Genomic DNA, 18,854 nt, shown 5'->3' with positions numbered 1-18,854 from the left:
TTCTGACGGTTAAGAGAGAACTGCAGGTCATCTGAGATTGTGTCGCCATCAGGCTAACAGAAGATTCTCATAGTATGAGATCTTTCTTTTAGAAAGAGCCCAACAAAAACGTGTAAAATGATTGTCTTACTTTTCTTTTAAACAAAGTTTGAACTAAGCTTTTGATCTTGATAAAACATGAATGGAATCCACATGAATTATAAAATATGTTATCGGATGCATAGATTTTTATTTTATGTTTTTGTGGTGAAGGTTTTCAGCATAACATGAATGTAGGTGTGCAGATGCACAAATATGTTTCGTATTTCTAACAATAATACTGTTGTGTACCAATAATAGTAAAAATAATAACAATAATCATAAATAACGATAGTAATCATGATAGTTGTAATAACGATGCCCCAGTATTTAGTCTGTTCCATCATTTAGTCTGTTCCATCATTTAGTCTGTTTCATCATTTAGTCTGTTCCAGCATTTAGTCTGTTCCAGCATTTCTATCCAGCTGCGCTTTCATCCCGCATACAAGCCCATTGGTAAATTTGTTGTTGATTATTGTTCTCTTGTTTTGGTAATTTCACTTGATCAAGACTTTTTTAACATTCCAGATTACAAAATAAGTAATAAAAATATGTATGATTTGTGCTGGTATTGTATCGCAGCAGATTGCCTGATGTTTAATCTGCCTCTCGTTCACTTACAACTGGTTCCACTTTGCAATAATGTTGCACTTTGTCAAAGTCTTGAAGCCGATTTGTCCTGCAGCCAGGAAAACTCCAGATGTTGCATCAAAAATTTCAAATGATCTGAATTTACAGCCTAGAATTAAATTAACCAAACCGACAAATCAGATGATATAATTAAAGGTTAGACGATCAAAGGGTTTGATTCTTTTTTTTTTTCTTTTTTCTTTTTTTTTGCAGTTTTATGGAAAACGGCAGAGTTTGGTTTTTATAAGGTTTCTGTTTCTCAGACATGTGTCCATGTTCTTCATGTCAGGCTTGAGACGTTTGGTCCACCTGTGTTTTTAGGTTAAACATCACACTGTATCAGTTTAAAAGTGTGAAAACCACATTGATGAATGAATAGCAGAGCAGATGCACATTACATTATGGACAAAACTTTCTACTTCCAAAAAGAAAAAGGCTCACTAGCAGAAGTTTGGTTTAGCATTTAAAACATGTTGGAACGCTTGTCAGATTCTCCCTTCTCTTGCTTTGGAAACGTTCCCTTTGGCTTCCCGGTCCTTCATTAAGTTCCTTAAATAGACCCCAGCTATGGATTTCACCATTTCATTTTCTCAGTGCGTTGCTCATTTAAAGATTAGAAGTAACCCGCAGATTCTCTGAATATTTTTAACTTGAAAGGAATTCCATAAATGTTTCATCGTTCATGGTGAGTTAAGTGCAGAAACCGCCAGGTTCTTCTTTTTCAGACCTCCTCTTTGGGTTATAGGGACTGCTGTATGTGTGTATGTGTCTTCTCGGTGTGGGCCCCGGTTGCTGGGAATTCAGAGTGCTTGTTGTAGTTCCCACAGCAGGAGTGAAGAAATATGGCAGCGGAGGCCGTATGAGCAGTCGCCAGAAGATAAATGCCAGCCAGTGCTTCTTTGTGCGGTTCACGGCAGGACACTCAGAGCTGCAGGGATCCTGGGACGCCACGCACAATAATGCAGTGAACACAAAACATGAATTATTGAATGTTGCTGCAGGAACTTCTTATAACATTCAGGTTATTTACCTAGCAGCAGGTTTCTGTCCACAGGCAACGCAATGGACAACACCTTACGCTGCTAACCAGCAGAATTAAGTGAAGTCGACCAACCTGCTTGGAAAGCTCAATTTTTGAGTTATTGTCCCTTTCAAATCGAATTACATTCTGTTATCTTTTGTCACATTATGACTTTAACTTGTTTTGGTGTGGCACACCAGGACAAAGCAGTTCAAAACTGCAAAATTGTGAAAGTAGTTTTTAAAATAAATGATAAAACATGGTGTTGATCAGAGCATAAAGCATTGACTCAATAGATCTGCCCTTAAGGGTCAGGCATGTTGATACCCGAACTAGATTTATTTTTTTCAATATCGGGATCAATACACATATTAATATGCATTTATACTTCTGACATTCACACACTTGAAATCTGAGCAAAGTAGGTTCTAGAAAAGGGGCTGCATGGTGCCACGTAAACAATGTTGGTGTAAAACCTTTATAATCACACGGAGCCATTTTGAAAGTAAACGTCTTATACGGGCTTTCGTATACAAATGGCTTTTGGTTTTTGCTGTTTACCGAGCTGCACGACGTACATTGGCCACAGCCAAACGTGATGAGCTCTCCCTGCATCTGAAGTCTGACCGGTCCGCTCTAACATGAGACACACCTGACCCTACGAAGTTTTATACTTTGTGGGACTCAGTCTGTCTTCTGCAGATAAACGATGCCGAACTGAGCTGTTAACCTTTTAGACTTTAAATGCACACGTCACTCCGAGGCTGTCCGAAGGCCAAGCTACTACACAGTCACACGGACACGTTTATTTTTTTCTTTTTTAAGAAACTGAGATCAACCTGAGCTGCCTGTAGCCCTGGAGCTCAGTTTGGATGGATTCCTGTGGTGACAGCCTGCTTGTAAAGACATGTGCAGCGAGCTGATAAGAAAATAGGAGGCAACGTCCCTGTTGCTTCGCTGCAAACTAGTGACAAAATGTCAAAGGTGATCCTTATAGGCAAATTCTGCATGTGTGGAGCTAAAGCGTTGTTTTTTTTGTGTCCTTTATGGCTTTGCATTATTATTCGAGTCATCCTTTTCAAGACGGCATTGTTTGTTGGCACAACTCCAGAGCTTATGCGCTGCATTTACATTCAGAGGAATGGATATTTGCATGCTTTAAAACGAAGCGCAGAGGCAGCAGGCTCTGTTTTCAAATGTCCAGCATCAACAAGTTCACGCAGAGAATCATTTTTATTTTCAAATGTCGCCATTTATGACATGATGAGAAAACAAAAAGAGAAAAAAAGAATCGGCCGCAGATTTGAATTTACTATGAATTTTGTCTCGTCTGCAGCAGGATAAAAATTGTACATATACATTTCCTCTATTTGATTAAACTTGCTGCAGTGATTCCTGTTCATTGTAGCCCTTCACTGTAAACTAATCAATATCAGAGCCAAGAGGGTTTTTTTATGTTTTTACTCTTTTTGCTATCAAATGTTTCTCTGGACATCCAGGAAACGAATCAATAAGTTTCAGTTTGTCTCCTGGATGTTATGAGATTCTTTTGTGTAGCTTTTCTGAAATTTTCCTTATATTTTATTTATTTTTGCAAATGCCTAATACTGCTGAGTCAGGCCTCCTTTCAGCTCTCGTCATAAACGTTTGTCTGGTCAGTTGCTGCAGAACGTGCGTGGTGCACGTTCTGGTCTTGCAGTGGTTGCTCCGGCCTCCGAGTTTGGCAGGAAATCTGAATGATGCTTCAGCAGAGCATGCATGATGGACCATTTATTTGAAATATTTGTGTAAATATTGATAATACTTTTTGCTCGAGGTTATCGTACTGTAAAAAAATCTCATGCCGACCAAAAACACGGCTTTTCTTCCCAGATGCTTCGGTTTTCATGTTGGTCTTTCTGCTGACCCTGTGATGTTCTAGTGCCTCTCCAGGGTGTGCCTGAAATCTCATCTGTAGTACCTTTGACGCCTGAGAAAGATTCCTAATATTTGAACTTTGAATCAACATCTTATGAATACTGTTTGCCCAACTGAGACAGAGTAAGCCTCTGTATCCCTTTGACCTGTTCAGCGCTTCACTGCTTTTTGATTTATTAAACACAAGAACAGAGAAGACCAGAATAAGCCTCTGTTTTTTGTTGTTGTTGTTTTTACATTAACTTTTCTCTTCTTGGACTATACCAAGAGAGTATTTTTGCCTCAAGCCATCCAAAAGCGAAAATAGGAAGAGATTTATGTTGATTACAAAAACCTTGACTTGTTCAGCCCTGTGTTTCTTGGCTATGTTGCATTTGGCTCCAGAGTCTGTGGAGATAATTGCTTTTTCTTGTGCAATATGTCAACAGTTTTGAAAGGCAATAAAAGACGCATTAATTCTTGATCGAGTTGACGAGTTCAAGGTATTGGCTGGATCCGATGCGTGCACTTTTAGAGCAATCTTTAACTTTTTTCTCCCCCACCTTACTGTTTTCCTCACAGTACTTCAAGATCCCAACTCCAACACCAGAGACACCTTCTGCTCTGCGCATCTTCTCCTTCTACCTGTCCAGTGACAGCAAAGACCAGCCTCAAGCCAGCTTTGACTGCATCCATCAGTACATCTCCAGGTACGGAGGGAATTGGCTCCGGGCTGTTTTCACCAGAAACCAGCTCGATGTTGGTTTCTGGTTTAATCTAAGAAGTTCCAGGATTTTGATTCAGATTTTGAGATTGGTTTGTTTTTCCACAAACAAAAAGTATAAAATATATATATATATTTTAGTAGATGTTGTAATTTTGCATCCAACAGAAAATGGAGGAAATCCATGCATCAAAATATTTTCTCCTCGCATAATCCAACTTTTAATAAACTCCTGAGAAGTTGGGAGTTTTTTAACAGTTAGTTCATGTGTTTATGCACTAAATCTAGTGTGTGTTCATAGTTTTGATTCCTTTAATGAGCAGAAATAAAATGGGATTTTTCAGCACATTACCAGCCAAATCACAGATCAGAGCTAATCAAATCAAAGATGGCCGCTTCTGATATCCAACTATTTGATTGATGCAGCTCTGATTTTCATTTTTGTAAAATGCAGATCAGCATAATCTACTCCCCACCTGCCCCATCACAAGGGATGCCAAATTCTCTATATTTGTTCTGGATAGATCCTTTCATTACTCAAACCTGAGACAGTTTTTTTGTTTTGTTTTGTTTTTGTTTTTGTGGAGACTAGGCAGCTTGAATGGTAACCTCTTGTGAAATTACAGGAAAAAAACTGAAACAAAAAAACCATAACCTGCTCTTTTTGCTTTTAGTTAAAAAGCAACAAGTTTTTCCTACTGCTTCAAAGAAACAATATTTTAATTGTTTGTTTTATTGTCATTTTTCCTGTTATGCTCATTTTAAAGTAGCTCTGAGAGTCATGTTAATGAAAGCTGTCCTTTCCTCCCAAAAAAGTTTTGGTGGAAAAATTTAAAGATCACATTCAGATGTTTTCAGTGAGAGGCCGGGATATTCTCTGGCGAAAAATCGTACATCTGCAAGAAAAAGAATTACAGTTTCCCATAACAAGCACATACATTCCTGATGTTAAAACCTGGATGTTCTCTGACATTGCAAAGTCAGACTTTGTAAGAAAAAAAAACTCTTAAATTTATCAGTTAAAAGTCACCTGGGAGATTTAGCTGTTGTCACAGACAGAGAACTAGACTGCACCTCAAAATATCTGGATGCATTTCCCCTAAATTTACCACCTGCATGTTGAAGGACTTTTTTTGTCACAAATGTCTGACTTGATAATCTCAGTGAACCTCTACATTTTTTTCCTGCAAATGTCTGACTTTATGATGTCAGAAAACATCTTTGTTTAATGTCGTAAACTTATGCCTTTAGCCACGAACGTTTTTTATTTTGTCCTTGAAAATGTACAATGTTTTGACATCAGAGAATAACAAAGTGTCTTTCTTTTCAAAATGTGAAATCAACCTGCAGCATATTGGCAAAAATATACTCCTCCATATCCAATGCTTTTTTTTTTTCTTTTCTTTTAATTGCTCCGGTACTCCGGTACTTTCTCTGGTTTAGCAATTGAAAGGATTTTATACTTTGGGAGTCAGTATGACAGGAGGCATGGTGGTTTTGTAACTGTGACTTTGTGAAACCTTGTTACATGGTCCATGCCTTGTGGGAACAGTTCCAACCACAGCGCTTCAGTATCTTGGAGTTGAGTTAGTTAAAGTCAACATAAACACACACACAGGACACAGACAATCATGCATGGACACACTCTCACCTAAGGGCTGAACAAACTCTTTACCTCTAAGTCGATCTCTGTTGTGCAAGTTGGAGCCAAAGTAATCCCTGCAGTTTTCCGTCGGCTCTGCACTGCCATGAACCGGACTAAATCCAGTCTCTGACATAACGTACAGCCATACTGTCTGGGAAAATCTCTCGTATCAGGCTACACGAACATGAGGAGAAATCCTGCTCTTTTTTTTTTTTCCTTCCCGCTCCATAGCGACGGCCGCGAGCAGCTGGAGGGCCAAGGCAGCATCCAGGACAAGATCACCGTGTGCGCCACCGACGACTCCTACCAGATGACCCGCGAGAGAATGTCTCAGATGGAGAAGGACAGCTGGAGCCGCTCGGCCATCGAGATCAAACCCGGAGCCACGCAGCCCAGTAAGATTAGACCGAAGAGTCGCGTGTGACGGGAAAATGTTGTACATGAAAGCATCTCTCTGTGGAGTGGGCAGAAACCTCGAACACATTGGCTTTGTGTACAATGGTCCGTTATAAAATCAAAAATAGCAAACTAAGTAGCGCCAGTAAAAATAATGAAAAAAAATCTGTTGGAATATTTCTGTAGATTGAACTGCTTAGATCATTGCTCGAAACTGAAAAACAGGCGTTTTTCCTCTTGCGATGAGTAATGGAACCAGATGTGCAGGCTGGCCCGTTGCTTATAAAAGTCGCGTCTGCAATAATTTTGTTGGATTCGGCTTTTCAGCCTTAGTGTCTGACAATCTAGTGGTTCAGAACCAGTTGTCTTCATTGAGAGCAGGATATTATGTTAATGTTTGTGACTCAAACGTATATAGTTAAAAAAAATCAAACAAATACTCCGTCTCTGCTGTCTGTTTGCTGATTTTCAATATATTTTTGCTGCAAATTATTTGTTAAACCGTTAAAATGGAAATAATGCAGTATCATGATTGCCTGAAAGGGACTTATGGACGTTAAGGGTGACCTATTATGCTTCTTTGAACAGGTTAGGATAAGTCTATTGGCTATGCAAAACATTAACTACATTTTTTGTTGCACAGAAAATAATTTAATAGATAATGAGATTTTACTCTGCTTGGCTCTGCCTTTGTTGAACTCGTTTCAGAACAAGCTGGTTTAGAGCCTCTGTCACTTTAAATCCAAATCAGCTGCTGTTGGCAACTCAACGTTTACACTTGAACGTAAAAATGACTGCAACTATACAACCGTACTTCTTTGAAAAGCAGAAGTAGAGCCTCCTTCACATCCAACAAGGTTTCTGGATGGTAAGACAACAAGAAAACACTTGACTTTTCCAGCAGCCATTGTATAGTGCATACAGCAGTAAAACAAGCTGGCCGAATGTGCTGGAGCTTGACTTGGGTTGCTAGGTGACGGTGCGGTGTGATTCAACAATCGAGAGGTTTTAGAAACGGCTCATTTTCCACACACTGAAAACATTAACTGATTGTCAAAAAACTGCTGGGTGTTTTTTATTGTTAGTTTTTTTTAAGAGCTTTGAATATTTTTTGAATTAGTTGAGAACCAAACGGAACTATAAAACATCCAAAATGTGAACTTTCCATCATAATTTCTCTCTAAATAAAAGGCAAGTGAAGTGTTTTCCACGCCACATGACCAGAATCCAATTTTTCTGCACTTTTCTTTTTTCTTTCTTCAGTCGTGGAAGCCAAGGTTACCTTGCACCTCTTTAATCTTCAGGGAAAATAAACTGAACAGCTACACTCTGTGCTTCATTGTTTGCCTCTGCTCCAGCCCTTGCCGTAGTTATGCAATCATTTTCTTCGGCCCACTTCTGGACCCCGACGTCCAGGCCGGAGCTCCAGCTGGTGTGGACCAATATCAGACTCCGTAAATTGTGTAACGTGAGCTCTTCAGCTCGAGATAGGAAAGCAAGTTTGTAGTGGATGGCCAATTTAAGTTACTTTCTGAACATTGCTCTGACTCTCAAAGCATTTTCCACCTGCAGAAACGCATAAAACACAACAAACCAACATCTGACTCACATTTAGTCACAGAGTTAATTTGCAATATTTCAGTAACTCTTCAATGTCTGCACATTTGGTCACACCTCAAATTTATCTGACTGAACAACACAAAGCAGAGGTGGAAGGAAAATTGCTTTGAGGATAGGAAGAAAAAGAAGAAAAATGTAGCCCTCTTTACTCCAATACCCCTAAATGCAACGCAGTGCAACCGATTACCTTTGGTTGTTTTGTATACAAAGTAGAAGTGTACCAATAATTCGGGTGCTTTATCGCTATGTTTAGCGACTTTCCAGATCAAAAAAATAAAATAAAAAATCGGTGTCACCGAAAATTGGAATTGGCAGGTAAAGATTTTTAAATACCAGTGAGTGATCAGAAGTTTGCGCCTGAGAGGAAATGCAGCTGTTTTTGAAGGCTTTGGAGGTTTACTGGGCAACAGGTCAGGCAGAAAGTCGAGGAGAATCTCAAAGCGGGGTTAGGTTTTCAGTAGGGCTGAAGCGATTAATCGTGATGACTCCATTACAGAAATAACTGTCAACTAATTTAGTCATTGATTAACTGGAACATACACACTCAAATAAAAGCAATCTACTGAAACAACACAGTCAGAGCAGCGATTAAACCAAAACTACAAAAATATACATACTTTGTATTTCTAATACAAAAGGCTTACATGGTTTAATCTAAACATCTGTTGAATGTGGCAATGTTTTTATCCAATAAACCTTCACCTCATCGTTAGCCACTCCTATTTACATGAAACCCACACCAGCAGATGACGCATAAAGCAGAAAGGTTCAGGATGATAAAGTGGTAATATAACCTGAGGCAGACACACTTCAGTGGTTGAACAGAAACCTCGCTTTTCCTGAACCTCTCTCCCCGCTCCGACCTTTAAAGCTCAGATTAACCTGCAGCAGGATTAGCATAGAGAGAAGACGGCTTTCACGGCTCAAACGTGCCCGGTCTGCCTGGAAAAAAAAAAAAGAAAGTACGCAAAAATCAATTATATACAGAGTCTACACACATCCTTAAGTCTTAATTCTTGGATCTAAATTTTAGCACTTAAAATGTCTTAAAATTATTTTAAAGAGTAAGTTGACTTAAATGCAGGTCTTACATTTGGGTGTGGCGGGACTGTTTAATCTTTCATATTTTCATATAGATAGGATTCTGACAGGCAAAAACATGAGCAGCACACAGATGTTTTCCTTGCGCCTCAGTCAAGGCAATACAGGCTACCGGTAATTAGCTGCTAACAGCTAGCTAGCTTTTTTTTTGCATCTATCGTGATGCAAAGTTATCGCCCTTTGCCCGGACGACATTCGTCTTTGGCACTACAGAGGTTAACACTGTAGAGAGTCATGTTTTCACCTTCCTAAAATAAAGGAAGTGTTTGCTGTACTCATTTAATTATCTTCTAACAATGAAAGCAACACTTCTCCAAGAATCCAATGAGGAGAAATCTCAAATTGACCACATTTCTTCCTGCAATTTCGGCTCATTCCCAGGTAAAAGTGTCAAATACCAAAAGAGATCCGCTCCTCTGCCTGCTCCTGAAAGCAGCTTCTTCAAGCAGCCGCCCTCCAACCGGAGGAGCTACGGCATGCCGACCCAGAAGCCCCTGAGGGAACGCATCATCCACCTGCTGGCCCTCAAACCCTACAGGAAACCAGAGCTTCTCCTGTGGCTGGAGAGAGAGCGAGCCACAGCAAAAGACAAGGCCGAGCTGGGAGCCGTGCTGGACGAGGTGAAAACCACAAGCTCTCACACACTGCTAACGGTTCACACAGTTTGAAGTCAACAGCTTTACAACGCATCGACACCCCTTGCAGTTTGAACTCACGTTTTGTCACATTGTAAACTAAAAATATCAATTTATTTCACTGTTCTCGTGTTTTTCTTGTGCTAGACCATCACAAAGTGGCGCATAGTTGTGCATGTACATTTGTATTTTGAGTTAATACGCTTAACAGCAAATAAATCTGCAAATAAAGTCAGATTCCGTCATCTACTAACTAATTTTTTCACACAGTCACCTTTCACGTTTTCTCACCAATTTTCATGTGAACTTTGATTGGACCATTCAACACACACACACACACACACACACACACACACACACACACACACACACATGCTTTAATCTAAGGCATTCCATACGAGATCTACTTTCACCTCTAGTCATTTATTTGGGCTCCAATGTTATTTATAGGAGGACTTTAAAACACAAAACACTGCAGGAGGATTTATATCAAGGATCCTGTATTTTCTATAAGATCTACTGCATGAGCTGCTTCATGTTTGTGGCATTTTGTGTGTTTCTGGGGGAATAATCTATGTGTCTAAACAGCTGATTTATTAGTTGCAGCCCTCCAGCCTGCATGTAATCCAGAAGGCTGAGTTGTAAAAGTAAAATTACTCTCCGGTTTTACCTGCTCCTTCCATTGTGTTTTTAAATATTATTATAGTCGCTCTTGAGTTTTGTGCACTTTTCCCTGCGCCACCTCTTAGCAGCATTCATTTCAAGCCATTAGTGACCTAGTCCACGCTTTCCATTCAAAACACCAAACCAAAAACTTTTATGGGGACTAAATTGTGTATAACGGCTAAAAACTATAAACGAGCATCAAGTCTAGCAGACCAGTCTGGATTCTTCCGGCTGTTTTTGATTCATGAGTGTTATTTGTGATTTTTGTTGTTGTTTTTGTTTTTTACTGATCACATTGGTGTCCGTCTTCTGTCGTCCCTCAGCCTGTCAATGCATGTGCTTAGGGGAGTTGTGTAGGTTGTTGTTTCTAATTAGGTCAGTGCTATAATTGCCTCTTCAGAGATCCTGTTTGCTGTTGGGCGGGCCGCCGTGTCAGCAGGCATCACAAAGATGGATGTCCTCAGAGAAAGGCAGTCAAATACGAAGCTAAAGAAACTGTAGCAGGGGGACAGCTTAGCTTCTCAACATGGCCGTTTTCATCTGGTTATAGTAACTAGATGCGACTGTGGATCATTTTAATGAGAAAAGATGGTCAAAAATTCATGATTTTTAATGATAGGACTGAAATGATTAATCGTGATGAATCAATTATCAAAATAATTGTCCACTAATTCAGTAATCGATTAATCATTAATTGGAGTACACAGACCCAAAGCAGACTATTTGCTGAAAAAAAAAAAAAAAAAAAAATTTTCAGGGCTATTAAGTTTTTAAACAAAAACTGCACAGATTATATATACATTTTGAATTTAAGATTTAAAAAATCGTTGACTGTCGATACGTTTTAGCCAAAACTCCTCAAGTAGTAAAGTTTTGTCTTCACCTGAATCAAATTCACTGAAGAAACGCTATATTAGTGCAATAAAATGTTTATTTTCTTTTTAAAAAAAAAAAGGATTTAAAACATTATTTGAATCTTTTGATGTCCTTCTAATATAAAAAAGCCTTATGTGATTAAATTAAAAATCTGTTGAATTTTTTTAATCCGTTTAATTGTCAGAATAATCGATAACTAAATTAATCAGCACAACTGCAGCCTTCGTAGTGTATCTAGCTTTTTATAAATAGTCAATAAGTAAACATTTGTCAATCCCAAACCAAATTTTGATTTCACATACCCTAGTGTAGCCTGTTTATGTATTTTTCTGAATAAAAGACTTGCGAGGCTAAAGAATTTTCCTCATAAATTGTTCTTATCTTGCATAACTTGGCACAGGTTTTGTTTATTTTTCCACACCAACATTTCCTCGTGTCGTCCGTGTGCTTGCCGTTGTTGAGCGCTCTCCTGTATTCTCCAACCCGGATGCAAGACGTCAGATCATCTTCCACGTTACTCTGCTAACGGCCAGAGTTTCCCCCGTGTTTCAGGTGGCCAGAGTGAATCCCAAAGACAGCAGCTACCTGCTGAAGGACGACTTCTACAGGCACGTGCAGAGGGACTGGCCGAGCTACAGCGAGGAGGAGAAGCAGCTGGTCAGCAGGCTGCTGTCCAGGTGAGTTAGAGGCCCGGCACCAACAACAAAACAAAAAGCAAAGCGTATGGAGTCACTAAAATTAATTATTCTGCGGTGAGAGCATATATATTTCTTACTAAGCTGATGCTATCTTAGCGTTGACTGTTGTTGCTGCCAGGGACCGGCTGTATTTACAGCGCCGTGCTCAGACATGGAGACTTTTTCCCGTGCTTTGAGCTTCAGACAGGTGCTAGCCCCCCCTCCTCCTGTCAGTCTCAATCATTTCTTTGTGGAGAGTGATAAATTCGTGCGTTCGGTTCAACATTTTCTGAATTCCACAGACGGCATGTTTTTATGGCTTTATATATCCTGTTCTCTCTGTGTGTTTAACAGGAAACTTCAGCCCCACATCAGCAATAAATCACGCAACGTTCAAGCACACTTGTCAATACCTGCGACCCCCGAGGACCCAAGCACAGCGAAAAACCCAGCTGTGGTAAATGGACGTTTTCTTGTCAGTAATCTTTATGTTGGCAGGATTCGGCAGTGGGAGTTTAATTTAAAAATGTTGATTTAAAAATCAGTCAGCTGTTATAGTGGCCCCTTGGAGTTCTGCTGCGTTGTATTTGTCCTCCGATTTGGAGATCGGATCTACGTGGTGTTGAGCTACACAGGCAAAAATAACAGCAAAGATTTGGGTTATTTAGTTTGTTGTGACACAAAAATGTGGGGCTTCGTTTTCCAAAGTCCTATTTTCATCACATTTCCTCAGAAAGTTATGCATAAATATGTTATAATTAAAATGTAGGTGGTTGTTTAAAATACAAAATGTTATTGGTACAATTAAAAATTGTCAGAAATTAAATATTAAATTTGCAATTTAGCTGTGCTAAATACTTAGTTGGCAAGCTAAGTGTAGTTAGCAAATTAAATATGAGACAACAAACTAATTAATTAACTTGCAAAGTATTTAGACCAGTCCTAAATTTATCTTAGCTAACTAGCTAACTAAATATTTAGTTAGCAAGCTAAATGTTTGGCAAAATAAATATTTAGTTTGCCAAGTATTTAGCTCAGACCTAAGTTTAGTTTATCCTGCCAATGTAGCTTGCTAACTAAATATTTAGTTTGCAGCTAAATATTTAATCTGGAGCTAAATACTTAGTTTTCAAACTAAATATTTAATTTGTAGACTAAATAAAACGGTACATTTGATTTGTTGCACAGTCCTACCTGAAATCTTAATGTCATTTTACATGAGCAGCAGCCATATTGGATGCTGAACTTGGGTTGGCTCGAAGACCTCCGACTTTTCCCGTCGGTATTCCGACTCTTTGTTTGTAATTGTTTTCCAAGTACTCATCATGTAAGTCATCATTAAACTAAAACAAGTCGCAGTTGGGGAAAAAGATCTTATTACTACACAGCATTAACATCAACAGAATAAGAGTTAACAGGAAACGCACCATTCGTGTTTCTGTGACGCATCAAGTTTAAAAGTTTCAATGATGGTTTTCACTGAAATGCTGCAGTACACGGGTTCCCTTTAATACTCTATTGCTAAACAAACGTGACTTGTTAAACACACGTTTCTTTTTTTGTTTGGTAATGTAATTCAGAGCATTGGAAATGTTGTAGCGACATTTTGTATGTAGGATTGAAGTATTTTTCTGAGAATGTTTTAGATGCAATTATTATCTCTGTTCTGTTTTTCCATTTGCCCCCCTTTTCTTCCCCTAGAAACGTCCTGTTCCCCTGGACTCACAGGAAAGACTGGCTGCGAAGAGGCAAAAACTTACAGACCAAAGGTTACACCAGTCTGCGGCAAAAGGACTCACAAACACTAAAGGAGCACATGATAATGCAACTGTGACCTTCGACCCCAGTCTCCTCTCCGTTGCTGAACCTCAGCGGATTGGAGGCATCCCTGGTGACCCCAGCAGCCTAACTGTGGCCCAAAGTGGATTTCCTTTCGAGCACGGCCCGGCTGACGGACATATTTCTGAGAAAAGAGAGCAGGACGCTAACATTAACAAGCTGAAAACGTCACAGGGTGACTCTGATTGCACTCAGCAGCAACTCCACAACAGCCAGCACAGAAAGAAGAAATCCAAAAAGCACAAAGAAAAAGAGCGGGAAAGGTTAAAAAGTGACAAAGGAGCCGAATGGTTGCAGTCGAGTCCTGATCTCAAGCAGAACACAGAGAAACTTGACAGTAAGGCCTCTTTCTCTTCTTCTGCTTGTTTTTTTTTCTCCATATGTTTTCCTTAAGCCCATTTACCTTATTTGTATTTTTGGCCATCTTTGTTTCCATGCAGTATTCTTTTAATTTTGGCTGAGTCCACTTGCAGAGTTAATTGTTCTTTAGAATTTAAAGCTTATTGAGATTTTTGAATGTGTTCTTATATCATTATGCCTTTACCATTACATTACTTAAAAATGGTCTCAAAACAATATCATTGTTTATCGTGATAATTTCTGGGACAATTTATCGTCTAGCAAAATGTGTTATTGTGACAGGAGAAGTCCCCATTAATGTTCAGTGATTTACATTAGTTTTATTTATCTTTTTATCATTCTGGGATAGGGCACCAAAACTGACTCCAGCCCAGGCACCCTTAATCTTTTAAATCCGGCCCTGGTCAGAGCTGTTGTTACTGCACCTAACATACGAGTTTAACCACAGACCCTGACAACAGATGACCAGAGGGAGGACTTTAGGCTGCTCTGAGGTTATCTGGCAGCATTGGTGCGTTTTTGCTGTATTATCTTTTGAGCGTGGCAGTATTTGCTCCCGTGAGCCAGCCCCTCATGAGTCTTCGCTGTCTTCTGTGGCTCAGTGACTCAGAAACAGCTCCAGTGGAGCGCGGGGTCCCCCAACACCCAGGAGCTTTTAGCCCATCTGGACCGACCGAGACGTGTGGCACAATCACCCTCACGCTCCGCGGTTCTCAGGGAAACCAAAACGCAGAGCTTAGTGTTCGGTCGACAGCCGAGCTTCGTGTCGATGATTGCCCTGACTCATCTGCAGTTGATTGAATTTTCTTAATCTCGTGTGTTTGCTGCAGATCCTGACATCACAAGTGCTGCGGCCTCCGAGGAGAAGCCGGATTACGTGCTGTGAGTGTAAACAGGATGTAAAGTAACTGATCTGTGTGCCGTCTCTGCTGGTAAACGTTGTTTTCCACTGACGTTAACTGGACAAAAAACAGATTTTATTAATGGAAGTTTTTTTTTTTCTTTGTGATGAGTCATAAGCTTATCGTGGAATTTTTCATGACTGTCTTGCTGCCATCTTGTGGCAGCAAGACTAATGAACTGCAGGAAAAGAAACGCAGATCTGAGGAACAACTTTAGAAAACAGAAACAGTTCTTGACATCTAAGACTTTGTACACACATAGCCGGGTCTTTATAAAAGAAAAATCTGCGTCATATTGTTAACAAAAGTAATATCACACACCCGCGATCAATTTCAGGAAAGTTTTCATTCACATGAACTCACACAGAAACACCTCTCTGAAGCTTGTTGTAAACATGCCAAACACATAGGGGGCAGTGTAGTGCACAGCTATTACCTGTCAGCCAATCAGATTGCTTCAAAACAACCACAACTTCCTGTTAGGAATTAAACATGTTGCCAGAAAGTTCATTTGTGTAGAGATATAAGAAGATACTTTTAGATAAATTATTAGAATAAAAAGTTAATAAAACTCAAGACGATGTTGATTGGGAATTGTGTCCCAGCATAATGGCGCATTATTTGTTGCAAACTGTAATGCGTGAGATCCTCACTCTCTGTTTTTCCATGTTCACGCAAACACAATTACAGAGTTTTCTGAGATCTCCAATTTGGTGAAAGTTTTTATAAATAATTGTTTTTAGTTGTATAAAACAGATATTTTGTGTGGATTTTAGGCCAAAATGCAAAGAAATGTATCAGTTTTCCAAATTACCTGGCTACTTGTGGACTAGGCCTAAGATTAAAATATAAACAAAGTAACTTTTGAAGCTCCTTTATTCCTTAAAACTTCCACATCCATGCTGCCATTTTCACCTCACAGAGTGTGTGTTGGGTTTTGTGTTGTCGCTGCAGGGCGTACAGCCCCATCTCAAGTTTGGAGCAACGGCAGCGATATCAGGAGGATTTCTGCACAGAGTACGACGAGTACAAAGACCTTCACTCCCGGATCGCTGCCATAACTCACATGTTTGTTCAGCTGGGCTCCAAGATCAAGACTCTGTCTCCTGGCACACAGGAATATAAGGTACATATCTACAGCTTATCAGAAACGAGGCCTGCAGTATGAAGAGAGATGTGATGTTTTGTACAATCTTAATCAACTGCAATAAATTGGCAATTCTTTTTTTTTTTTTTTTTTTTTGACTTTGGGAGACCAAATACTGGAAAAGTACAGCAAGTTTCGGAAGGTAACGGCGCTTAAGTGTTTAGGATTATGTTGGACTTGTAAATTTCTTGTTGCTCTACTTTTGTAAAATCTTTTTCTAGCAAATTTCTAAATGTTACATCTTAATAAGCTTTGAAAATGTGCAACTTTTATCAGATTTTGTCACATTTCACCCATAAGCATCAGTAAGATGGCAGACCAAGACAAATTATTTGCAATATTTGCGCTTATGTATGACTGTAAATGTGGCTTTGGGTTACTCACCAAATCAATCATAGACCATAATTTCACATGAAGTCAAGCTGAGGCAGTAGAAGTAGGAAATACTGCCATCTGCAGGTGGGAGTTAACACTCATTTAAAATCATTGTTTTTGACCCATTTTGTTGAACATTTGCAATAGACTCACAATTATACATTAGAGTGAAAAGGTGCAGCAATATGTAGATTTTGCAACTGTGGAATTGCAAAAACATGGAGGGGACCGATTGATGTACTTTAAATATAAGTGTGTGTTTTCTGTGTAGATTTGTACAAAATGTCCTGACTCGCCGTCTCCATTCTCCACAGAAGTTTCCAGACTACAGGGAGGAAAAGAAGCGCTGCGAGTATCTTCATGAAAAACTGTCGTACATCAAACAGCTCATCATCGACTACGATCTCTCCAAGCCCTCTTCATAGCATTTGTTTGCTTCTTTTTTGTTTCTTTTAAACCGTCAACTTTGCATACTCAACCTGAGTGTCAAAGCATTTATACCAGTGACATAAACAGCTATGAAAGGAGACTTCAGCTTTTTCCACACACTTTTACTAAAGCCTCAGACGATTCTCCCAAGTTCTCATAATATAACTGAGCGAAAAATCACTGGAAGGTATTTGGTTGGAATTTTTTTCAATGTAGTTTTTGACCTTAACTTATTTACTTTGCTTTCTTTTTTGACACTTGTGAAATCATTCCTTTTATATTTCCTTATACAACTTCTGGTTTTTTTTTTGTGCTTTTCATTCTCCTAAACTCGTCTAATTGCAGTGGAAGTCATGCTTTGAGAAATAACCTTGTCTGGAGTACATGGGAGAAGCAGCCCACATGTGAACATAAATGAATCAACTTCATTCATTGCTCACAGCTTTTAAAAAGTTTTTTTTAAATTTTATTTTAGTCATAACGGTGAGTCACGGTGTGCCTGACTTTTTCACTTTGTTACAACGGCGAACTTTGACGTATTTTATTGGCATGATCTGCCACAAAGCCATGCATAATGGCGAAATGGGACGAAAAAGGACACACAGTGTATTTTTTTAAACAAATACAGTGAAAACTCTTAAGCTGAAGAAAAGCATTCCCGCAGCATAATCCTGCCACTGTCATGTCTTAAGGTTGTGCAGACTAATGCTCAGTGTTGGTTCTTTTTGTTTTGTATTTAGTCTCTTTTGGACCAGACCTTTGTTGCAAAGTCAGACCAGAAATTTCAACAAAGGCTTTCTTTCTACCTATTAAGGCTATTTTATATTGCTCAGCATGATTTTTTTTATTACTATTCCACTTCGTCCTGCTTTAAACTCCCCCTATAATGTTCTTAATGATGCTGTTTGGTCACAACTTCTTTTCTCTGACAAACCTTTGAGGCCTTCACTCAACAGCTAGAGTAGATTTTGCTTTCTAGAAAAGTGACTTTTAGAGATGTTTGTTTGCACTGGAGTTTATTTATGGAGGGCAGACCACGTTTCCAAGCCACCTTTGTCAGATTTTATTTCCGTAAAGATTCTATAAAATATGTTATGTTACGCTACGTTGCATTGCGTTTTCTGTTTAAATCCCAATGAAATACATAGAGGATTGTGATTGCAGTGACACAAAATGGGAAAAGGTTTGACATTTGTAAAGCCAGACTTATAGCCAAACTGGATTTATCTTTTTGTCAAGATTAAAATGACAAAATGTCATTTTCCATTTTATTTAGATTCCCTTTGAAGAGAACAGAAAGGGTTCGGTCGATTCACTGTAACCGACATCCGTGTTGTCTCCGAAATGCACTTAAGTACAAAGTATTTATTAACCGCATTCCTCCCGTCTCTGGAACATCTGGTGGTAAACGGACCAAAATGCCTAAACTAGCACATCTGCTGAAGTATTTTAACCTAGACAAGAAAAAAAAACTTCCATTTCTTCCTTTAATTTTTTTTCTTTTGCATTAAACTACTGACGTATTTATTTTAAACCTATTTATCTCTGTCCTGTGACGTTAGTCATCTGAGCTTTGAAATCAAAGTGTTGGTAGGCATGCATCCAGGGAAATGATGTGGGGAAAGATTGAAGAGCATCATCTCATTTATTCCCGTCCTCAGATTTTCTTGCTTCTCTGGCCTTTTACGGATTGCGTATTGATTCCACAATGATCCCTGCACAGCAGCTTCATATAGCCTTCATATTTTTTGTTTGTTCCCCCCCCCCCCCCCCCCCCCGGGACGCGTTTTTGCGCAGAGGCCCCGTTTTTTGTTACATTTTTTTTTCTAATATACTC

The 18,854-nt window shown here is 39.2% G+C and overlaps 1 protein-coding gene across 1 annotated transcript in view; it reads left to right on the top strand.

Moving 5' to 3' along the window:
* Positions 1-18,273, top strand: part of LOC106953774 (RNA polymerase II elongation factor ELL2-like) — a 29,814-nt gene extending 11,541 nt beyond the window's left edge. The window contains exons 4-13 of the mRNA XM_015042793.1: positions 4,208-4,335; positions 6,226-6,389; positions 9,493-9,731; positions 11,841-11,965; positions 12,320-12,422; positions 13,667-14,141; positions 14,995-15,046; positions 16,021-16,192; positions 16,311-16,355; positions 16,903-18,273. Coding sequence (XP_014898279.1) covers positions 4,208-4,335; positions 6,226-6,389; positions 9,493-9,731; positions 11,841-11,965; positions 12,320-12,422; positions 13,667-14,141; positions 14,995-15,046; positions 16,021-16,192; positions 16,311-16,355; positions 16,903-17,013 — 1,614 coding nt within the window. The 3' untranslated portion in view covers positions 17,014-18,273. The remainder of the gene's footprint in view (positions 1-4,207; positions 4,336-6,225; positions 6,390-9,492; positions 9,732-11,840; positions 11,966-12,319; positions 12,423-13,666; positions 14,142-14,994; positions 15,047-16,020; positions 16,193-16,310; positions 16,356-16,902) is intronic.
* The last annotated feature ends 581 nt before the right edge of the window (positions 18,274-18,854 follow it).

The sequence above is a fragment of the Poecilia latipinna genome, unplaced genomic scaffold, assembly GCF_001443285.1.
Source record: "Poecilia latipinna isolate Pla-1442-1.1 unplaced genomic scaffold, P_latipinna-1.0 Scaffold602, whole genome shotgun sequence".
In the NCBI taxonomy this organism is placed as follows: Eukaryota; Metazoa; Chordata; class Actinopteri; order Cyprinodontiformes; family Poeciliidae; genus Poecilia; species Poecilia latipinna.
This window is presented reverse-complemented; position numbering and strand designations above follow the sequence as displayed.